Source organism: Triticum aestivum, chromosome 6A (genome assembly GCF_018294505.1).
Source record: "Triticum aestivum cultivar Chinese Spring chromosome 6A, IWGSC CS RefSeq v2.1, whole genome shotgun sequence".
Lineage (NCBI taxonomy): Eukaryota > Viridiplantae > Streptophyta > Magnoliopsida > Poales > Poaceae > Triticum > Triticum aestivum.
In genome coordinates, this window is record NC_057809.1 from 621,230,017 (window position 1) to 621,254,564 (window position 24,548).

General features: G+C 50.5%; 1 protein-coding gene and 3 pseudogenes across 1 annotated transcript; 3 read left to right on the plus strand and 1 right to left on the minus strand.

The window, feature by feature from the left end:
- Positions 1 to 13,265: 13,265 nt before the first annotated feature.
- On the plus strand, positions 13,266 to 15,078 carry LOC123129214 (protein PIN-LIKES 7-like; annotated as a pseudogene).
- A 572-nt stretch (positions 15,079 to 15,650) lies between these two features.
- Positions 15,651 to 17,571, plus strand: LOC123129215 (protein PIN-LIKES 7-like; annotated as a pseudogene).
- An 18-nt stretch (positions 17,572 to 17,589) lies between these two features.
- Positions 17,590 to 21,479, minus strand: LOC123129216 (homoserine kinase). The gene is made up of 2 exons (XM_044549454.1): positions 20,072 to 21,479; positions 17,590 to 17,848 (listed from the first exon to the last, which is right to left on the minus strand). Exon 1 carries the CDS (start codon positions 21,208 to 21,210, stop codon positions 20,083 to 20,085), a length of 1,128 nt encoding a protein of 375 aa, XP_044405389.1. The 5' UTR covers positions 21,211 to 21,479; the 3' UTR covers positions 17,590 to 17,848; positions 20,072 to 20,082.
- Positions 21,380 to 24,516, plus strand: LOC123129218 (probable phospholipase A2 homolog 1; annotated as a pseudogene).
- The last annotated feature ends 32 nt before the right edge of the window (positions 24,517 to 24,548 follow it).

Here is a 24,548-nt window from a genome sequence, read left to right on the forward strand (position 1 = left end):
GAACACGACCTCGATCTGCACGGATCCGGTGACGATGACCTCGATCTGCACGAATCCGGCTATGAGAAATTGGATCTATGGAAGGGACGATCATGGCAACGACGCCATCGCTACAGATCGACACACATGAACGCGTGATGTGGGACAGGGTATCCATCTGTTGTATCTAGATATCAGAACACTTCCTTGACTGAATGTAAAAGTGTTAGGACAACAAATGCATCATTCTTGAGATTTTAGTTATATATCAGTCTTCAGACCCTCTTGTTTTTTTCTCTTTGTCAATCAGTGTTTTTAGTCATATTCCCTCAAAATAAATCTGTCCTTACTGTATTCTTTCTTCAGACTATTTGTTTTTTTCAACGATATGATCTTATTCCATGAATTGTAGGCATTGGTGAGAAATATGGATGATGCACGTGAACGGATTGGCACTGCCATCTCCACAGCAATGAAGGAGATCAAGCCCATTTCCATCAGCATCAAGTAGAACCTCCCCTCGACCGGCATCCTTGTCCTTTCTTTTTTCTCTCCCCAAGGTAAGTTGGCATGCTCCCTGTTCGTGCAGAAGGACGGTGAGATAGATATGGGTGTGGTATTACTGATGTTGATGAACTGCTCATTTGCCAGACTGTCAAACCAGATGAGACTGAAAGGAACTGAGAGAAATGACTATTCATTTACCAATCTTGTCACTCTCTGTATTGTCAATTTATCAATTTGACTGATGCTTGAATGTATTAGTAGACAAAATAACTTGTTTGTTGATCAGCTATGATATGTGTATCCACTGGCTACTTGCCGCTTTCCGAGGGGCAGATTTTAGCTTGAGAAGATTTTTGCGAAAACATAGCGGTGCTCTTGCTCCGAAGGAAATTCAGAGTAGGGTGTTCCAAACTAGATTTATACATGTAGGAATTTGTGACTGTGTTTTATGCTCAGAGCTACATACATGCTCGCATCGCTTCACCTATCCTAGAACTTTCATTTCATGTTTTGTGTTGCTATAATCTGTCCATTAATCGGTATTCTAGCTGAAAGTTTCAAAGTTGTCAATTGTTTTCGAAACTGGTTCGCAGAGTAGCTGGTCCTTTTTTGGGACATATTTGTTGTGTCTTTTCCCCCATTTTGTCTTGTATTTTTTCATACACAGTTCAATTAGCTAATTGTTATTATGCCATAGCTAAATTGTGCAACCTATTGCCACTCTGCCATGGGTCACATGGCCATCCTTCATACACCGCTTCACTAGGACTAACGCCGAAGTACAGATGATGGTATGTAAGTTTTCACTATTTTCTCAGTTGGTCTTTTTGTTTTTTCATGGTTTTCTAACTGGGGCCCTTACATTTTGTGTGTGTGTGTACATTACGGGGCACCTAGAAAATTCCAAAAGAAGTTGCCTCTTATTTGGACATCCTGAAGCACGGGTTGGCAGACTAAGATTGGGCAAAGAGAGCTTCAAGCAAGGATGGAAGCAGGTAGACTGAGTATGACACCTCACTCAACGGTCTATTCTTAAAGCAAGGATGGAAGAAGTTCCTCACGAGACATGACATGAGATTGTCACTGCTATACTAATTACATTTAAGACCGTCGCCAACAATGAGTTGGAGATTATAGTCATCCTTTTATGTCCTCTAAGAAGATCATGTTGGACGAGTTCCGGGCTTTCATGAGTTATTTAGTTATTTCTCTGCGTGTTTTTAAACCATGGAGGAGAACTGCATGTGAACTTCATAGATATGAGAAGAAAAGGATAAAGGCACATACAAAGTTCAATTCCTCTTCTGTTTATTTTGTTTCCGCTTTGTCTACACACTGGTTTTTCAACGGTATTTTGTGAATCGGATGTATATAGACATGTTTTAGTATGTTTGTTCACTTATTACAATCCGTATGTAGTCTATATTAAAATATTCAAACACATTATATTTGTGAATGACGGAAATATTTTTACAATTGTCATATATGATTATAATATGACTTGAGACGTGCGTTGCAGGTGCATACTTACTAGTAAAGAGAAGGAAGGACAGCGATGAACACTGATGAACACCGACGAACACCGACAAACTCTAATGACGGATCCATGACGAGGGACAGAAGGCTTACTGATGCTGTTAGAACAGCGGAGTGGCACCGCTGTTTTTCTGGTCTACTCAGGGCGATGCAGCGGCCGGAGTTGAGGTTGAGGACGGAGGTCGACGGCGGTGAGGTTTGTAAGGGACGACACGTTGCAAGGAAGAAGAAAGGAGAAGGAGAAGAGTGGAAGGTGGCTCTACGGTCCTATTTATAAGGAGACAGGAAAACAGGCAGGCACAAAAGACGAGGAGGCCAAATGATGGTTATCCAGCTAATTGGAAGCCTTGATTTTCAGGAAGACATTAAGATAAAGATCCGTTAAAGATGACGTCTTGGCGGGTTGAGTTGGACCAAGCCATCTCTTAATTATGATCGATCAGAGACAGCAGCGATTTGGTGGTTAATTAACCAAATATGGAAGAGAATGATATATGCATGGAGCTACAGGGATGCAAATAATTCATGCATGCCCATTCATGATGGACGGGTACATGGATACTAATGATGATCTCTCTCTCTCTCTCTCTCTCTCTCTCCTCTACATCTATGTGATTTCTTCCTTAATTCAGCAGCACGTTTTTAACTGGCTGGTGAAAAGAAGTACATAAGTTACTAAGAAGATTTGAAGGTGGTAAGAAAATACTCATCGAGCCTCTCATTCCCAAAGTCATGATGTAGCTTCTAGCTTCCACCCTCGGCTTGAATGGTCGACTATGTTTCAATTTAACCGGTTGCTAAAATGTGATGTGGCACTAATTTCAAAGTGGTGATGGACGGTGGATGGACGGTGGATGAATGCATGGAATATCTTGTGCATGGTAGAAAAACCACTCTTACTCTATAGGAGTCATTTTTGAGCCGAACTCTATAGGAGTCTAGGTACTCCCTCCGATCCTTTTTACTCTGCATATTAGAATTTTTTAAAGTCAACTTCATAAAGTTTGACCGTATTTATATGAAAAAATATCAACATCTGTCATGCTAAAGTTATACAATATGAAACTTTAAGTTATGACACATCTATTGATATTGATTTCAGATTGTGAATGTTGGTACATTTTCTGTAAAGTTGGTCAAACTTTACGAGACTTGACTTCAGTCAAATTTTATATGCGAACTAAAAAGATCGGAGAGAGTACACATTATCTAGATGCACCATGTAATCTATTGGTGTATTGTGCTCTACTACCTTAATTTTGACTACACTATGTTGTAACTAATTATGTATGTGAGGTCGATGAAGTTGGCCCACTATCGCGGACATGCGGTCCACCATTGTGTCAATCAGTGTCAAGGACGATTCATGGTTGGTCATGAGATGAATCATGCAGGGGTCCATATATGGTTGGTCCATATGAATCTAATGCCGAGTCAATCTAATCAATCCATGAATCAATTATAAGAGTCTCTAGCCGTTCGGTCCCAGAACGCCGAAAAAGCGTCATTTGGGGTCGAACCAGCGTTTAATCTAGGCGTGGGGGCGATTGTGTTCACAGTCGCCGCCTCTAGGTCGCCCCCAAATCGGCACGCAAACTCGGCGATTTGATTCAATTTTTTACAAACACGGCACAAACTCGGCGATTTTATTCAAATCTGTACAAAAAAACAGGAAACAAATTACGCCTACTACGCCTAGCCTACGCCGCTGCCGCTGCCCGCTTTCTACATGTCGAGGAGCCTGTAGAACCGGATGTAGTCGCCGCTGTCGTCGTCGTCGCCGCCGCCGCCCTGCGTCCAGCCGGAGCTGTCGTCGTCCCTGCTGCACCCCTAACCAGGGTCGCCGACACGCAGGGGGTTGGACGGCCCGGGGGCGTCCTCCTCGCCGTCGCTATCGAGGACGACGACGCCGCCCTCGCCGTCGTCGTCGCCGCCGTCGCCGCCGCCGCCCTGCGTCTCGCCAGAGTTGCCGTCGTCCCTGCTGCACCCCTGACCAGGGTCGCCGACGCACAGGGGTTGGACGGCCCGGGGGCGTCCTCCTCGCCGTCGCTATCGAGGACGCCGCCGCCGCCCTCGTCGCGCCCACGGTGCCCAACTTTGATCTCCTCATAGGCCCGGCGCTGGCGCTCCACCTGCTCGCGGACGTAGTGCGCCTTCGCCCACTTGAGGGCGATCTCGTCGGCGGCGGCCATCTTTGCGTGCTCCTTCTTGACGGGGAGCAACCCTGGCTCGGTCTTCGACTGGACGAGGCGGAGGGAACGAGGTGAGGGGCGACCGCCCACGTTGATGACGAGGGCGGTGCTACGGGCGCGGTGCCCAAGCGGCATCTCCTGCGGCTCCAGCTTGACGGGGCGGAGCGCCGGCGACCCGGAGGAGAGTGAACCGGAACCCGACGACGACGAGGTCGCTGCCTCCATTCGTCGTGGCGTCTAGGAACTACCGCGGCGGTGACAGAAGGACAGGGGCGCCGGGTACTCAAGGTGCGGCGTGTTGCCGGTCTCGATGTGGTCAAGGACGGCTTCGAGGGTGCGGCTGGTCACGCCCCACCATTCACGCTGCCCGTCGGCGTTGAGGTGGCCGCGTGGGATGACGCCGTTTGTGGAGGCGACCTGGTCAGCGTGGCGGCGGTCGAAGTACATCGTCCACGGCTGTCGGCAGCGTACCTCGGCTCGTTCTGTTGCGCCTCCGACAGCGACGAACGTATGCAGGTGATCTTTTGGTGCGCCGTTCAGCCCCGACGGGCACCGGGGGCACCGGGCCGCCGCCGGCGCTCAGCCTCCACGAGCCCGACACCCACATGTCTGGGGCGTCGGGTAGTCGGCCTCGTAGAGGAGGCGCGCCTCGTCCTCGCGAAGATAGCGTCGGCCGAAGTCGTTCGCCACCGCGGCGTCGCCTGGGTATCACTCGGCCATTGCTCGTCACCGGGGAAAGAGGGGGAGAGTAACTTCTGTGGCGAGACGAGGCGAGAAAGGAGGAGTTGTGGCGATTGTGGCGTCCACCGGCGGGGAGGCCGACTTTTATAGCCGAAGCGGGGCGGTGAGAAGCTGCCCGCCGGGTGCCGCGTGGGGGGAGCGTGCGGGACGCGCGTCGTGGCGCCTTCACTGCGTCGTCCATGAGGCATCAATGGAAGGCCTATTGGCGCGGCAGCGAGGCAGCCTTCATTGATTCCCACGGGAACCGAGGCGATGAGGATGACGAAGTGGCGTGTCGCTGACTCGGCGGGCCCATTCCCGTTCATGCCGAAATTAGTTTCCTCGACGCCCCCCAGCGCGCCGGGTTCGGCCTGGGTCCGCCGACGCCAGTTTCGTCCCAAACCGACGAAAAACGGACTTCTGAGGACGCAACTGGGAAGAAAAATCGGCGCCGGCGCTAAAAGCTGGTCTGGGGGGCCTGTTGGGTGCACGGCTGGAGATGCTCTAAGCCGACAAGAAAGAAGCCAAGCGCACATGACATACGTACGTGGGCTACACGTGACAATACCTCGGTCGTGTGGACTATACATAACCTATGTTGCATAAAGAGGTGGCATGCATGCCATCTATTCGTAAGCAAGTCCTCAAAAAAGCTTATTAGTCGATCATAATTTGTATTTTTCTTGTTCTTTTTTCTTTTTTGCTTGCTTGAGAGAGAGATATGGTCTGATTCTCTTTCTATTGATTATGTTACGACCAAGATGTCCAGATCCATAGCTACATGTTGTTTATCAATTAATGAAAATGTGAGAGTTTTATATGCCTCTGTCATTCTATGAGCCGCTTCCTACTTGTGTATCCACCTGCATCCCGGCCCCTTTGCGGTCGCTGCCAGGGGGAAGGGGGCCCGCGCCTTTCTTTCCCCTAGAAATCCGATGTTGCTTTCCCCTAGCAGTTAACTAGGACTATCCAACTAGAGGAGTACACAGTTACCTATTACTCCTTTAGTTGGATGATCCTAGCTAACTACTCACCTAGCATTGTCACTGCAATCAAGGTAAATGGCTATATATCGAGATCAAGTGGAACGTGGTGGTGCAATTATTATTTGAACACACGTGGATGAGATTGGCAAGGGCTGATCGATCACTACCGCCATGGACCTCGAGCTCATTGCCACATTGTTGCGTGGAAACGAACAGAGATTATTATTTCCAGGACCATACGTGGACAATTGGTCATTTCCATCTGTATCGAAAAATAAGATGTGTAAAAACGTCTTACTATTTTGATATAGAGGGAATATGTTTTTATATGTCCTAGCCTAGTAGGTACGCATGCATCAGTTGAGCAATAACACTTGTAATTACGGTCGTTTTGGCGTCCTTTCACTTAATTTCTACTGCTCTGTGGTTGAGTGGTGTTGCACGAGTAGGGAGCCAACTATTCGATTGATGATACGGTTGGGTTGGAGTAAGACACGAGATAGATCGAGACAACATGGAATTAACCAATTAAGGGGGCGTTGGTTTGTACTAGTACTGTGCCGTCAATCAATTAACCAATTAAGGGGGCGTTGGTTTGTACTAGTGTGCTGTCATGAGATGAATTGATGGAATGATGGATGGGTACGTGTGGACACTAAATTCATTCATGATCACAGTCTCTGTCTCTGTGACGCCTCTAGCACACCAGCAGCACTGTGTCTGTGTGGTGTACACCTGATCAAACGTACGTACAGGCAGCTGATTGAGATCGATGGCGCGCTGCACATCTAAGAATAACCTGACTGTCTGTTAATTACAAGGGTTGCGGTGGTGCGTGAGGAGAGGCATAGTCGCCATGACATGCATGCCAGCATCCTTTTTAGAGGGCTCTTCAATTCTACAAGTCCTAAGAACGTCTTCAACAGGCGTCCAAAAACTGCTCCACGCACTTATAACAGATGGAAGACATGGGCATTTTGGAGTTCCAATATACAAGAGATGGAAAGAACAACTGTCAGGGACCCAACATCAGATACGTCCCCAGCGGACAGAGCCCTTGCCAAGTCAGCGAGGAAGAACAGCATGGCAGCGGAAGAGCACCTTTCCACCAATCAGGGGCAAGGGCGCGTCATCTCCAGGCCACCTCGGCTCAGGCAACCGAACCGCAGGTTCGTGGGCCCGGAATGGTCGAATGCTACATAAGCGGAAGGAAGCAGCTGGTTCGGTATCCAGGAGGATCAGGCAACGGCACGGCATCCCTTTTTACTTTTGTTTTCTTCTTTACCTTTCCACAAGACAAAGTGTAACTCTGTAAGCTACCCTGTGAGCATGAGAATTCAGATCGAGATCCATCGCCTAATATCGTGGTATCAGATAGCCACCTACCACCCTTCCGCCGCCGCCGCCCCGCCACTACCAGTTCACCGCACTGGAAACTCGCCGCCGGAAGCAAGCGCGCGACACCCTCATCGCCAACATGGACCCCGCGCTGAAGGCGTACCTCGACAAGATGAGTGACGACACCGTCGCCCGCGCCAACAAGCAGGACGATGACAGCAAGGCCATCCTCAAGGCGGTGGCGACGCAGACCGCCCGGATCGACGCCCTCGTCTCCTGGAAGCCGGAGATGGAGGCACGATTCGCCCAGTTGGAGTCCTCCGTCGCCGCGCTCCAAGCCGCGTCAACATCGACCGCACCATCTAGCGGATCCCTGCCGCCTGCGACCCCGCCTCTGGTCGCGCGCGAGATCCAAGGGCAACCATGCCACGGCGCGTCACTGCACCCCGGGGGACCTCCGACGGTGACTCTCGAGTCACCGGCGGTTTCCCCGGTCACGGGTATGGCCTTGATCCAGTCCCCTAATTCTCCTTCGTTATCCTCACAAGTGCTCGCGGCGATGGGGCAAGCACCTCCATCGATCTCGTTTCCCAGCTTCGCTGGTGAGAATCCGCAGATCTGGAAAACGTTGGCAGAGCAATATTTTCAGATGTTTGGGGTTCAGGAATCCTATTGGGTACCCATGGCAATTCTGAATTTCTCGGGTCCGGCAGCCATTTGGTTGTAGTCTGTGTAGCGCAAGATCGCTGGCCTTGCGTGGGAATCATTCACAGCATTGCTGTGCACGCGATTTGGGCGTGACAAACACCAATAGCTGATTCGCCAGTTTTATGCTATCCGTCAGACTGAATCAGTAGCAGATTTCATTGAGCGATTTGAGACATTGATGAATCATATGATCTCTTATTCTGAACTAACACATCCGTATTTCTTTCTTACACGATTCATCGAGGGACTGAGGGCGGATATACGAGCAGTGGTGCTCATTCAGAGACCACCAGACCTCGACACGGCATGTTCGCTTGCTCTGCTTCAGGAGGAAGTGGCTGATGGGGAGAACACCTTACGCTCTGCATCCATCCGCTCGCCAGTACCGCGTTTGGTGGGAGTCGGTACGCCAAGTCTGTCGTTGAGTACTGCAAGACTGTCAGTGTCTGCGGCCAAAGCGGAAGATCACCGGGGTACCGAAGCAGCAAGGGCCGGAGTGGAAGGCAGTAAGATGGCAGCGTTGCGCTCTTTCAGGCGCGCCTGAGGTTTGTGTTTTAAATGTGGCGAACGATGGGGCAAGGATCACACATGTCCTCCTACTGTGCAGATGCATGTAGTGGAGGAACTATTGGAGCTCTTTGCAACAGAAGAGGTGCTAGGGGAAAACAATCGCAAACCAAACGAGCTGGACGAAGACAACCTCTGCACCATTTCCAAGCAAGCGGTGGACGTGTCTGCCGGGCCGGGTGTGATGCAACTGCATGCATGGATTCAAGGGGAGGAAATGTCATTGCTGGTTGACTCGGGCAGCTCCTCCTCATTTGTCGATCATCACATGGCAGCCAAGCTATCTGGGGTATGCAAACTGCCCAAGACATGCAGAGTTAAAGTGGCAGATGGAGCTGTGTTGAACTGCGACAGTTTCATACCACAGTGTCAATGGACATCTCAGGGGCACGCATTTGTCACAGATTTCAAACTCCTATCACTTGGATCTTATGATGCTATCTTGGGGATGGACTGGCTCAAGAAACACAGCCTCATGAACATTGATTGGGAGGCGCAGCATATGACAGTTACAACAGAGGAAGGGCTGGTCGAATTGCAAGCAGTTTGCAATAATCAACATCAGTGCTCTGCTATATCATCCCAAGAATTGTTAACGGCATGCAAGCAGGGCTCGGTAGCGTATGTGGTCCACCTAAATGTTGTGAGTGAAGCGGGATTACAAGAAGAAGCCATTCCAGTAGAGATCCTCAGAGTTCTGGAGCAATATACGGATGTTTTCGAGGAACCAAAAGGACTTCCACCCAGGCGTGCTTGCGATCACAGAATTCCACTCATGGAGGGGGCACAACCTGTCAATCAACGACCATACCGCCACAAACTAGAGCTCAAGAATGAGATAGAGCGTCAGGTTAAGGAATTGCTTGATGCAGGCATCATCAGAGAGAGTACGAGCCCCTTCTCTTCACCTGCTCTTTTGGTGAAGAAGAAAGATGGTACATGGCGGCTGTGTGTGGACTATAGATGTCTGAATGCGATGACGATTGTCAGCAAGTATCCAGTTCCGATCATAGATGAGCTACTCGATGAATTGGTTGGAGTGAAATGGTTCTCTAAATTGGATCTGCGTGTAGGATATCACCAGATAAGATTGGCAGAAGGGGAAGAATACAAAACAGCCTTCACAACTCACTCGGGGCACTGGGAGTACTTGGTCATGTCGTTTGGGCTTGCTGCTGCACCCCCAACTTTCATCGGAGCAGTCACTTGTACCCTGCGACCACTACTGCGAGAATGTGTCATCCTCTTCTTTGATGACATCTTGGTTTTCAGTAAAACTCTGAAACAACATGTGGAACATCTCCGTCAGGTGCTGCAATTACTCCGAAGAGATCATTGGCAAGTCAAGCAATCCAAATGTGCTTTTGGGCAGCAGCAGATCACCTATTTAGGACATGTTATCAGTGAACAGGGTGTGGCCACAGATCCAGAGAAGATTGAAACTGTCAGAAAATGGCATGTTCCTTGCAACAGCAAAGAGGTGCGTAGTTTCCTCGGTCTAGCTGGATACTACAGAAAATTTGTCAAGCACTTTGGCATTATTGCAAGGCCACTTTTCAATTTGCTGAAAAAGAACCACCCCTTTGTTTGGACTGCTGAAACAGCCAAGGCATTTGAACTGTTGCAACAAAGTCTGATCTCAGCACCGGTGCTGCATCTGCCAGACTTTTCCAAGCAATTTGTCATTGACACAGATGCGTGCGATTATGGGGTGGGAGCAGTGTTACAGCAGGCAGGACACCCGATCGCTTATATGAGCAAGCCATTGGCTCCTAAGCACAAGGGCCTTTCCACCTACGAGAAGGAATGCTTGGCTATTCTCATGGCAGTAGAACAGTGGCATCCCTACTTGCATCATGATGAATTCTTGATAAGAACAGATCAGCATAGCCTGGTGCACCTGGATGATCAGCGGCTGTCGACAGTATGGCAACAAAAAGAATTTACCAAGCTTTTGGGGCTACGTTATAAGATCTGCTACAGACAAGGGACCACAAACAGTGCAGCTGATGCTTTATCTCGTCGGCACCACGAAGACGTTCAATCCATGGCAATCTCGGTCTGCCAACCATCTTGGATTGAAGATATCAAGGCTAGTTATTCGAGTAACCCACATGCAAAGAAGCTATTGGAGCAATTCTCTCAACAGGCAGACCCGAAAGGGCGCTTTTCAGTTGCCGAGGGACTGTTGTATTTCCGACAACGGCTATGGTTGGGTGGATCTCCAGCACTCCAACAAGCCATGTTGCGTGCTTTTCATGATAGCACTGTGGGTGGACACTCAGATTTCCCTGTGACGTATCGACGTCTCCGCCGGCTCTTTGCGTGGCCAAAGATGAAGCAGGACATTCGGCAGTATGTGCAGGGTTGTGCCATATGTCAGCAGGCTAAACCGGAGAGGGTTAAATATCCCGGGTTGCTCGAACCAATTCCACTTCCAGAGGGAGCCTGGCAAGTGGTGACAATGGACTTCATTGATGGCCTCCCCCAGTCAGGCAGAGCAAATTGTATCTTAGTGGTGGTGGATAAATTTACTCGCTACGCCCACTTTTTACCTCTCCAGCACCCGTTCACAGCAGCCAGGGTAGCTAGAGCATATCTGGACAATGTTTACAAACTCCATGGTCTGCCCAAAGCCATCATCTCGGACAGAGATCCAGTGTTCACCAGTAAATTTTGGTGTGAGTTGTTTGCCTGCATAGGTTCTGAATTGAAGATGAGCACTCCGTATCACCCGCAAATGGATGGACAGTCAGAAAGAGTGAATTAGTGCCTCGAGATCTATTTGCGATGCTTTATCCACGCCTGCCCAAGTCACTGGAGTCAGTTCCTCTCCTTGGCTAAATTCTGGTACGATGCCAGCCACCACTCGGCACTGGACATGTCTTCATCCCGGGCATTGTATGGGCATGAGCCAAGACACTGGGGAATTGAAGCAGCATCGGTATGCAAAGTCCCAGCACTGAAGGACTGGCTCGAGGAGCGCAAAACTATGCAACAAGTACTGCGGCAACACTTGCACAGAGCTCGTCATATTATGAAAGTTCAAGCAGACAAGAAGCGATCTAACAGGGAGTTTCAAGTGGGTGACGCTGTCTTCGTCAAGCTGCAACCTTATGTACAAACATCGGTGCATCGACGAGCCAACCACAAGCTATCGTTCAGGTATTTTGGCCCGTTCCAGGTACTTCGCAAGATCAATCCAGTGGCGTATGAGCTAGCACTGCCGCAGGAGTCGCGCATTCACCCTGTCTTTCACGTATCTCAATTACGTCAAGCGCTGGCACCAGGTACAACCGCATCGTCTTCACTCCCGGTACCCCGTTTTGCTAAACTAACCCCAGTGGAGCTCTTGGACAAACGCTGGCGGCAAACACCTGCTGGCCGCCGCGAGCAATACTTGGTGCGCTGGTCTGATTCAGAGCTGCTCGATGCCTCTTGGGAAGACGCTCTTGCACTCAAAGGCAGGTATCCGGCTGTAGCAGCTTGGGGTCAAGCATGCTCTCAAGGAGTATGGGATGTCAGGGACCCAACATCAGATACGTCCCCAGCGAACAGAGCCCTTGACAAGTCAGCGAGGAAGAATAGCGTGGCAGCGGAAGAGCACCTTTTCGCCAATCAGGGGCAAGGGCGCGTCATCTCCAGGCCACCTCGGATCAGGCAACCGAACCGCAGGTTCGTGGGCCCGAAATGGTCGAATGCTACATAAGCGGAAGGAAGCAGCTGGTTCGGTATCCAGGAGGATCAGGCAACGGCACGGCATCCCTTTTTACTTTTGTTTTCTTCTTTACCTTTCCACAAGACAAAGTCGGCACCAGTTTCGGCCCCGGCGAAAAACGGGCTCCTGGGAACGCGACTGGGCCGATTTTCGGCCGCCGGCGCAAAAAAAACACCTATGGGGGGCCTGTTAAGGGCACGGCTGAAGATGCGCTAATGTCCTAGGCTTCCCGTCTTTGGATCTTCCTCTTGCTTTGTGCGTTGTGTTTACCCTGGGCTGTCGTCAACCCCTTGTAATATCTGCATCTTCCATGCACCTATGCTTTGACTATCCTTTACCGCGTGCACCACGGTGCAATCAATCTTCAAGTGGACGGTTTTGACCCTCTCCTCCACCTTTCAATAAAAAAAAGAAATTTTTTATTAGAAACATAGCACAAACACAGATGCTTAAAAACACATATATGCACTTGCATGTATGAAGTATGAACGCGCTCGCGCACGCACATCCTATACCCCTATGAGCTGCCGGCGGGGACATCGCTTCCCAATAAAAGAATATCCCGACTTTACGAGACAAGAAAGCGTTAACCCTGGGGTTTGATCAACCGCTACCGTCGTAACCATCCAACCGTGCCATGACTTTTCGTGACCCTTTTAAGGAGCGTTACACATCATGCATATGGCGCACAGTAGTACTACGTACGTGAATGTCTCCCGCGCGCATGCATGGGTGATGGGTCGAATCATTGGTGCATATGCATATGTACGGTTGGCCGATCTGAATCTGATTATGGCGCCAACAACCACACCATCATCATCATCGCCGCCGGTGGCCATCTTCAACCAGCACACAATTCGGCCCATGAATGATGAGTGGTTCAAGCGCACGTGGCATCCATCCACTCTACTCCCTCCGTTCTTTTTTATAAGACGTTTCAGACAGCTGAGATTGAACTGTTTTGGGCACTGTCTGAAATGTCTACAACGTCTTATAAAAGTGAAGAGAGGAAGTACTATAAATGGCCATCGATGCATGCCGCCTCTTCTTCACTCTACCTACCTATAGACAGAGTCACTCTCTCAGCTCCCTCGCCGATCGACCGAGGGAGGAGGATGGGGTTCGTGTCGCTGCTGGCGGTGGCGTCAACGCCGGTGGTGGAGGTGCTGCTCGTCGCCCTCCTCGGCGCCTACCTCGCCTCCCCGCGCTGCGGGCTCCTGGCCCCCTCCGCCCGCGCTGACATCAACCGCGTCGTCTACGCCGTCTTCACCCCGGCGCTCCTGCTCGCCAGCCTCGCCTCCACCGTCACCCTCCAGGACGCCCTCTCCTGGTGGTTCATGCCGGTGAACATCGGCATCATCTTCTTCGCCGGCGGGGTCCTGGGGTGGCTGGCCGTGCTCATCCTCAGGCCGCCGCCGCACCTCCGGGGGCTCGTCGTCGCGTCATGCTCCGCCGCCAACTTCGGCAACCTGCTCCTCATCGTCATCCCCGCCGTGTGCCGCGAGGACGGCAACCCTTTCGGCGGCGACTGCACCAGCCGCGGCCTCTCCTACGCCTCCTTCTCCATGGCGCTCGGCGGGCTGTACATCTGGACGCACACGCACGGCGTCATGAAGCGGTCCAGCAAGGTACGTCGGAGGATGGTCGCCGACCAGAAGGCTGCTGCTGCTGAAGCTCATGACCATAACAAAAATGTCAGGCCAGGGGAGAAAGGAACAGAGGAAGAAGACGAGCCGAGCTGGAACGACGGCGATGGCGAGGAGGACGGGCTTTCCCCACTGCCGTCGTCTTCGTCCAACCAACACCACACAGTAAGTAACACGGCAAGCTGCAGATCTGACCACCCTGGTTGGATTTTCACCCTGGTTGGATTTTCCTGTCAGGCGGCACTGGCGCCGTTGCTGTCTAGTGTGGGCGAAGCTGAAGCAGGGCGCGCACCAGATCGTCGACGAGCTCATGGCGCCGCCGACCGTCGGGGCGGTAAGTTGAGCTAGTTTCAATCAACATTACCAATTTAGAATCTGGTGGCCGTCATCATCAGAACTTCACAAGAATGAAATGAGATCTGCATATTCTGAACAGCAGTGCAGCTGAAATGAGCTGGTTGCTGACTCATTTGCCATGGCAGGTTCTAGGCTTCACCGTCGGCACGGTGCCGTGGCTGAGATCCGCCTTCATCGGCGACAGCGCTCCGCTGCGAGTCGTCCAGGACTCCCTCAAACTGCTCGGGTAATATGCAATCTCCTGTCCAGTTCAGTTTACAGTTCAACACTGCATACACATGCAGTGCATCTACTCACTGAAAAATAATGGCATTCTTTGTTGCAGAGATGGCACCATCCCCTATGTGATTCTCATCCTTGGAGGCAACCTCACCAAAGGTAAACAACAACTGAATCTCTCTCTCAGTCTGTCAGTCTCAGACCATCTGAAAACTGAAAAATGGTCTGTGTGCAGGCCTGCGCAAGACGACCATGTCGCGGTGGGTGATCACGGCCATCGTCTGTGTGCGCTATGTGATCCTGCCGGTGGTCGGGGTGGCGGTGGTGAGGACGGCGAGGGAGCTCGGCTTCCTGCCGCCCGACCCACTGTACCAGTACGTGCTGATGCTCCAGTTCGCGCTGCCGCCCGCGATGAGCATCGGCACCATGGCGCAGCTCTACGACGTGGCCCAGGAGGAGTGCTCCGTCGTCTTCCTCTGGACCTACCTCGTCGCCGCCCTCGCCCTCACCGCCTGGTCCACCGTCTTCATGTCCATCCTCGCCCCCGCCTAGTATATTGCTAGTATGTGTATATAAGATTCCTCCGTCCCAAAATAAGTGTTTCAACCTTAATAAAAGAATATCCCGACTTTACGAGACAAGAAAGCGTTAACCCTGGGGTTTGATCAACCGCTACCGTCGTAACCATCCAACCGTGCCATGACTTTTCGTGACCCTTTTAAGGAGCGTTACACATCATGCATATGGCGCACAGTAGTACTACGTACGTGAATGTCTCCCGCGCGCATGCATGGGTGATGGGTCGAATCATTGGTGCATATGCATATGTACGGTTGGCCGATCTGAATCTGATTATGGCGCCAACAACCACACCATCATCATCATCGCCGCCGGTGGCCATCTTCAACCAGCACACAATTCGGCCCATGAATGATGAGTGGTTCAAGCGCACGTGGCATCCATCCACTCTACTCCCTCCGTTCTTTTTTATAAGACGTTTCAGACAGCTGAGATTGAACTGTTTTGGGCACTGTCTGAAATGTCTACAACGTCTTATAAAAGTGAAGAGAGGAAGTACTATAAATGGCCATCGATGCATGCCGCCTCTTCTTCACTCTACCTACCTATAGACAGAGTCACTCTCTCAGCTCCCTCGCCGATCGACCGAGGGAGGAGGATGGGGTTCGTGTCGCTGCTGGCGGTGGCGTCAACGGCGGTGGTGGAGGTGCTGCTCGTCGCCCTCCTCGGCGCCTACCTCGCCTCCCCGCGCTGCGGGCTCCTGGCCCCCTCCGCCCGCGCTGACATCAACCGCGTCGTCTACGCCGTCTTCACCCCGGCGCTCCTGCTCGCCAGCCTCGCCTCCACCGTCACCCTCCAGGACGCCCTCTCCTGGTGGTTCATGCCGGTGAACATCGGCATCATCTTCTTCGCCGGCGGGGTCCTGGGGTGGCTGGCCGTGCTCATCCTCAGGCCGCCGCCGCACCTCCGGGGGCTCGTCGTCGCGTCATGCTCCGCCGCCAACTTCGGCAACCTGCTCCTCATCGTCATCCCCGCCGTGTGCCGCGAGGACGGCAACCCTTTCGGCGGCGACTGCACCAGCCGCGGCCTCTCCTACGCCTCCTTCTCCATGGCGCTCGGCGGGCTGTACATCTGGACGCACACGCACGGCGTCATGAAGCGGTCCAGCGAGGTACGTCGGAGGATGGTCGCCGACCAGAAGGCTGCTGCTGCTGAAGCTCATGACCATAACAAAAATGTCAGGCCAGGGGAGAAAGGAACAGAGGAAGAAGACGAGCCGAGCTGGAACGACGGCGATGGCGAGGAGGACGGGCTTTCCCCACTGCCGTCGTCTTCGTCCAACCAACACCACACAGTAAGTAACACGGCAAGCTGCAGATCTGACCACCCTGGTTGGATTTTCACCCTGGTTGGATTTTCCTGTCAGGCGGCACTGGCGCCGTTGCTGTCTAGTGTGGGCGAAGCTGAAGCAGGGCGCGCACCAGATCGTCGACGAGCTCATGGCGCCGCCGACCGTCGGGGCGGTAAGTTGAGCTAGTTTCAATCAACATTACCAATTTAGAATCTGGTGGCCGTCATCATCAGAACTTCACAAGAATGAAATGAGATCTGCATATTCTGAACAGCAGTGCAGCTGAAATGAGCTGGTTGCTGACTCATTTGCCATGGCAGGTTCTAGGCTTCACCGTCGGCACGGTGCCGTGGCTGAGATCCGCCTTCATCGGCGACAGCGCTCCGCTGCGAGTCGTCCAGGACTCCCTCAAACTGCTCGGGTAATATGCAATCTCCTGTCCAGTTCAGTTTACAGTTCAACACTGCATACACATGCAGTGCATCTACTCACTGAAAAATAATGGCATTCTTTGTTGCAGAGATGGCACCATCCCCTGTGTGATTCTCATCCTTGGAGGCAACCTCACCAAAGGTAAACAACAACTGAATCTCTCTCTCAGTCTGTCAGTCTCAGACCATCTGAAAACTGAAAAATGGTCTGTGTGCAGGCCTGCGCAAGACGACCATGTCGCGGTGGGTGATCACGGCCATCGTCTGTGTGCGCTATGTGATCCTGCCGGTGGTCGGGGTGGCGGTGGTGAGGACGGCGAGGGAGCTCGGCTTCCTGCCGCCCGACCCACTGTACCAGTACGTGCTGATGCTCCAGTTCGCGCTGCCGCCCGCGATGAGCATCGGCACCATGGCGCAGCTCTACGACGTGGCCCAGGAGGAGTGCTCCGTCGTCTTCCTCTGGACCTACCTCGTCGCCGCCCTCGCCCTCACCGCCTGGTCCACCGTCTTCATGTCCATCCTCGCCCCCGCCTAGTATATTGCTAGTATGTGTATATAAGATTCCTCCGTCCCAAAATAAGTGTTTCAACCTTAATACAACTTTGTACTAAAGTTAGTACAAAGTTGAGACACTTATTTTGGGACGGAGGGAGTACAGTACAGGCTTTGCTAGTATATTGCTAGTGCTTCATCAATTTTGATTGATTGCTATAAATATACATGTATAAGTAGTAGTACTGTATTTATTCAAGTGAGCTTCAGACAGATATTATGTTCAGCAACACCCAAGAGATGGACAGATATTGGTCAGGATGTACCTCAAATCAACTGCATTTTTATTCATCCAGAGTGAGAAACAAGCCCAAATTACAACAAGCCAAGATTGGGCACACATTGTTATTCTGCCAATGACCATGCCGAATGGCGCTCTATTCGACTACATCACACCAGCTTATTGCGACCAATGGGGCTTCAAAGGCCCAGCAGTTTACCACTACTTGGAAAACACAACTCAGGGGAGGGGCTAGTACACACCGCAGGCCGACACACAAATGGGAACAGGAGCTCCGGAATCTGCAAATGAAAGAAACAGGGCATAAGAAGATATTTCACATGAGTCGGAAATGATATCCTCTCGAACAGAGAGAAAATAAATTCGTTATTCGTCAAAAGCCACGAATAATGATGAACAATGGACATGATGAATAGACAACTGTCCACGGAATAACTTGACATGTAAATATCCTATAAATGTACTCCCAAAGGCTAACCTTTTGTAGCTAAACCATTTTTGGTGTCATTATAAGCAAAGGAATATATCCTCTCCAAGAGAGAGAGAGAGAGAGAGAGACAAAAAAGATTCATTATTGATCAAAGGCCACGCGTTCCATTAGGGAGCTATCCTAATCGTGTAATGATGAACAATAGACAGGATGAATAGACAAGTTTCCACAGAATAACTCGAAATGTAAATGTCCAAAAATGTACTCCCAAAGGCTAACCTTTTGTATCTAAACCATTTTAGGTTTCATTATAGGCAACATCACCAACAGTGAGCAAACATGTGTGGACAACTGGTCATCTTTCAGCAATAGCTGCTCGATGATCCTAGTGTAAGTACCATTATTGTATTCCACACATGTCAATGCTGTACCAACAAGCATAAAAGCTCAAACTATTGTTAGCTGATGATAGATTCTGTTGCACATCGAAATCAGCATTTGATACATGATAGCGAAGCAGAACTGCAGTATCAAAACTAGCTGATCTCTCTACATATTGTTGTCATTTTCACAGATTTCTTCTTTTTATTTAAATTTTGGCATGTTTATTCTCTGGAAACTTGAAATGTTGCATACAAAATGCCACAAACAAGCTATGTTACAGTGGTACTCTGTTTTTTGTAGGTTTGAGCGAAAAGGCGCAAAAAACCATCAAAAACCAAGCACTTGAGAAACTGGACCTGTTTACAGTCCAAGAAAAGGAGCAAGGGTGCAAATGAAAGAATGAGGGAACATCTTGCGTGTTAAGCCAAGCATTTGAGGGACTAAACGGGAAAAAGAACGGGGGGAGAGATCAGATCGGGAGGAGAAAGAAAAAGGCAATTGTATGGCAGCTTGACAGAGGGGGGCAGAACGAGAGAGAAGAGAGAGGGAAGGCGGTAAGGAGAGTACGATGGCTGTCGGTGAGATCTCCAGCGAGTTCGTCCCCAACTCTCTACATCCCCAAGATCTCCTTCAAAGGCCCCTTACCGATTCAAGCCTTCAACCTGTAACACTAAGTTCTGAACTGTTCTTCCCTCTGAATCCATAGCTTTAGAACCTTGAGTGCCTGTTGCTTGATAATACTCCCTCCGTCCGAAAATACTTCTCATCAAAATGGATAAAATGAGATGTATCTAGACGTATTTTAGTACTAGATACACCTATTTTTATCCATTTCGATGACAAGTATTTTCGGACGGAGGGAGTATTTCGCTAAGACCTGTGTTTGTAACTGCTCATCTTGTTACTTTCTCACACTTAATTCCTGTCCTTGATTACTGATACGAAATTGTTGGATACTAGTGCTGTCTCTAATCTTGAAACTCTAATGCTTGAGATCAATTTGTTCTTTCTGACTCATCCTTTGCTCAGTGTAAAGGTAATTGTGTGTTTATTTTCTTGTTCAGTGTTGCAGCCAGTTTACTAGTTTTATCCTCTAGGTTCTGTTGATCTAGCTCTGAGAAATTTGAAAGTTCTTGTACACCTTTCCCTGTGGAGAACATGATTAATTCACCCTCATTATACTCCGATCACTAGCGCCTCCTTAGACTGCACACAACTTGCAACAAAACCTCAAGTATCACTAAGAATATGTCATAGTGTTCCATATGATAAATACGAGGAGAAGCTGAAGATCCCATGTATTTGGATTCATAAAAAGTTTGAACGATAAAAATAGCCATGTTGCTGTGAGGCTGCTGTCCCAGATGTTCACATTAAATCGACCTCCAGATGTTCCTTTCACTCAATCAGAATCTTAACAAACAAGTACTCCCTCCGTTCCTAAATATTTGTCTTTCTAGACATTTCAAATAACTACTACATACGGATGTATGTAGACATATTTTAGAGTGTAGATTCACTCATTTTGCTCTGTATGTAGTCACTTGTTGAAATGCCTAGAAAGACAAGTATTTAGGAACGGAGGGAGTAGAACCGAGTAATAACAGACTAACTTGGAATATACATAGTTCGCAAACATCTACCACACAAGAATCTAATTCCAATCAATACAAAGAGACAAGAAAGGTACCTCTCTGGTTTCTACTCCAATCCAGACGTGGAGATGACCCTGGCGCCCGCTCTGTCGAGCTGAGCGACGGTGGCGGTCGCTTTCAGCTTGCCGACCGACAGGAAGGCGTCGATCATCCTCCGGGCGATCTCCTCCCCCTTCTCCTCTCCCTCAATGACAGCCACTGCGGTCGGGCCTGCTCCGCTGATGGTACATCCCAGCGCTCCGGCTTCGAGAGCGGCGGCCTTCACCGCAGCCATTCCAGGTATCAGGGGCGCCCTGGTGGGCTCGACGATGAAGTCGGACGACATCGCGGAGCCGATGAGGGCGGCGTCGCCCTGCAGCACGCCGGCGACGAGCGCGGCGGCCTGGCTGGAGTTGCGGACATGGTGGCCCATGGCGATGTTCTTGGGCAGCGCGGCGCGCATCTTGCTGGTCGGCGCCTCAAAGTCCGGGGTGACGAGCACGAAGCAGAGGCGGAGCGCCGGCGGGCAAGGCAGCGACACGAGGCAGAAGGGATCGTAGCTCCGCACCATCACGAACCCGCCGAGGATGGCCGGCGCGATGTTGTCGGCGTGGAAGCCGCTGACGGCCTTCTCGGACTCGAGGCCGGCGAGCACGAGGCCGTCGCGGGGGAGCAGGGAGCCGAAGAGCGCGTCGACGGCCTTGGCGGCGGCGGCGGCGGAGGCGGCCGAGGAGCCGAGCCCGGAGCCGAGCGGCAGGCCCTTGGCGAGGCTGAGGGAGACGCCGTGCGAGCGGACGCCGAGGGCCCGCAGCGCGGCGACGGCGGCGATGCCCGCGCAGTTGCGGAGCGGGTCGCGGGAGAGGCGGTCGGCGAGGCGGGGGCGGGCCGGGGACGTGATGCCGGAGATGGCGACCGTGCCGGCGGGCAGCGAGGGGTCGAGGGTGGCCGTGACGGTGTCGCCGAGGGAGAGCGAGGCTTCGGCGACCGCGCAGCCCAGGAAGTCGAAGCCCGGGCCGAGGTTGGCCACCGTCGCCGGCGCGAACGCCGTGACGGACCGGAAGGCCGGGGCCGGGTCGGATGGCGGCGCGGCGGTGGCTCTGAGCTTGGTCGAGACGCGGAAGGAGAGGAGAGTGGGCTTGTGGACGCGGGTGGAGGGGAAGGAGGAGGGCGCGGTGGCCGTCGCCGCCGCCGCCATTGTGGGGGGTGGCTGGGCGTGGGTGGGTGGGGTGGGGTTTGGGGGAAAAGGTTTGACCTTTGCGGGCGCGCACGGGGCGGGGCGGGCTTGGGCTTTGGGTGGGAACACTACCTCCAAGAGCGGCTGACAGGTGTGGCCCGTCTCCACTAGGCACCACCACCAACCGGAGATGGCGATGGGGACGGCGACGGCCGTGCTGCTGGTGGTGCTCCTCCTGCTCGCCGGGGGCTCCGCGGGCGCCGCCGCCGTGCAGCAGGTCGTGCGCGACGCTCAACTGCGACTGTGAGCCTCCTTCCTCGTCCTCTCCCCCCTGATCTGGTGAATTGTGTGTGTCTGACCATGGAGAGATGGGATGGGGTGGCAGCGGTGGGGCAAGTTGTGCGGCGTGGGGTGGAGCGGGTGCGACGACCTCGACGCCTGCTGCCGCGACCACGACAAGTGCGTCGAAATTAAAGGTACTTCACTCTGCATCCTCTAGCTTCAGAAACCAAAAAAATGGCATCTGGATCTTGCTAGAGAGTTTCAGGATTCAGATTTTTCAGTTGCTGCTAGCTCTACTCTACTCTGTCATTTTTCAGATTGCGACACAGAATCTCCACCACACAAGTGCCTATATGACCTCATCTTGTTTCAGAATTCGGAATTTCAGTTTCAGGATACAATGAACAAGGGTCTCTGTTGATTCACTAGAACACCCTCTGTCTGGCTTCACACAGAGTAGCATCTTTTCTAATTCGGTCAACTCAGCTCACCGTGAACAATCATGCTACATCACATTGCATTGTTTGGACCCGTGAATTCAAGTGCGCAAGATTAGCAGGATGGGTGAGCCGCGAGTGCAATGGCTAGAGAATTTCAGCTGTTGCGTGATGCACATCTAACGATTCTAGTACAGAATCTTCATTGCAAGTACCTATATGAACCCATGTTTTCTATCCATCTGTTGCCCAGTGGTAACTTCTAGTCTGTGGTTAATTTGCTAGATACATTTTGTCGATAATAAAGGTACTAATTGACTAGCCACATGCATGTCCCCTACCTAGCTTCAGAAACAACCGCCACTGCGTCCACAAGAAAGGTACCTGCTGCGTACATCATCTCCTTCTTAGCTTCACAAACAATGGCGTCTGGGTCGGCCAACCTAGCCCACCATGATTGATCCATGGTGCAGAGTTTCGGTTGCAGCTCTATCATTTTGGTAATGGAAATGCAGGGGCCTATATGAACTGATGTTCTTTTGCCTATCTCTGTTGCTCACTGATAAATTCTACTATGTGCCTAATTTACTAGATAAACTGTGACGACAACAAAGGTACTAATTGACTAGCTACACGCATATCCCCGACCCAGCTTCAGAACCAACGGGGACCGGAATTCTGGATTGGTCAAACCAGTCCGCCATGAACAACCACTGCACTGTTAGGACATGTGAGTTCAGATGGTAGTAACGATTAATAATATAAGCCAGCCATGGATGCAAAGGCTAGAGAGATTCAGAAGTCAGAGTTTCTGTTGATGATAAGATGAGCCAGCTCTACTCTGCTCTTTTGCTGAGAGATTTTCAGAATTCAGGCCTTCAGTTGCTGCTAGCTCTACCCTGCTCTTTCTTTTTGTGACGGCAATGCAGAGGCTGTGTACTTCACGTGTTAGTAACTATATGAATGAATCTTCAATACTAGTAACTACGTGAACTGCTCTTCTTTTGCCCATCTGTTGCTCATTGATGAATTCTAGTGTCTGGTTAATTTACTACTAAATGATAAACTGCACACTTCTTTAGCATGCGCACCTGAACGCACTCCAGCAAGTTACAATATTTCCCTTCTACAATCTTCTGTCACCCGTTTCTTGTCAGTTCATGGCTATGACCTCCAGCAGTTTCCCTTCTAAATTCCGGTGTTATGTACTGTCGATCGTAGAGCCGCAATTTCGCTTCCAAATTAACTCCAATGTTATGTACTGTCGTCGTAGAGCCGCGTGGATTGGGTGATATGTACTGGTTTTTCGGCTCAAGGGGCAAATTGTTGACACGGGTCACACTTTTTTTACCTTCAAACGACCGATGGCACCCACCAGATTGATTTGTGTCGTCTCCACATTCCTAGCTTCAGAAAACAATGGCATCTGAATCCCCTGTACTGCATTGTTTTGACATGGATTTCAAATATCACTCATGATTGATAAGATGAGCCAACCATGCATGGGTGCAGTGGCTAGAGAGTTTCAGAATTCAGTTGCTGCTAGCTCTACCCTGCTTCATCATTTGGTAATGGCAATACCATACTACCATACCTTGAATACAAGTAGTTCACTCCTATGAAACAGGGTCTCTGTTCAATCTGAAAAACAAGCAGTGTCTCTGCTGATTTGTTGCTGAGTGGTAAATTGTACCAGGTTGATGATAAATCCATGACCAACTGAACAGTTTAGTCTGAATGAATCGGTACAGTTGAAGAGTGGCATGGATTGGCAGTTACTGAACTGCATCAAGGACCTCACTTCGGTGGCACTTTTTTCACCTTGAAATAGCAGATGACCCCGAACAGATTAATCGGTGCATTCCCCACATTCCTATCATTCAGTTGCTTCATTTGTTTTCTTCAGTTTTACTTGGAAATGCATGCATATATATATATATATATATATATATATATATATATATATATATATATAACAACAAACTGCATAAGGACTTCATATGGTGGCATTTTTTTACCTTCAAATCGCCGATGACTCCTGCCAGGTCAATCTTGACCAGGCTCGCTGTTACATGCATGCATGCATGAAACATAACGAAATGTGATGCTTTTGCGGTGCCCAAGCCGTTTGTTTATCTGACAATCTGTACTCTGAATCCTCAATCTCATGTTTTTTTCTTTTCTCCTTTGCATAAATGTAAATTGATCAGGTCTGATGAGTATCAAATGCCACTAGAAGTTCAAGAATTGCATGAGGAGAGTGAAGAAGACTGGGAAGGTCGGCTTCTCCAAGAAATGCCCATATGAATTGGCTATGGCGACGATGACTCAGGGGATGGACATGGCGATCATGCTCAGCCAGTTGGGCAGCCAGAAATTGGAACTGTAGCACAAGTACTCGCCACATTCATTGCTAGGTTCATACAAGGTTGACTTCCTTTGATGATTATACTGTAATTTTACTTCTGTTGGTAAAATCGCATTGTTTTGGGCAGCCATAGAGATAATCTTAGGTGCCAGTCTGCCATGTAATCTGCCTCGGCTTTTTTATTTTTTTTTTGTAAACAGAGTTGCCATATAATAGAATTGAAATCTCATCATTCGGCAATTTGAGAATATCTCTTCTTGGTATCTGACTAA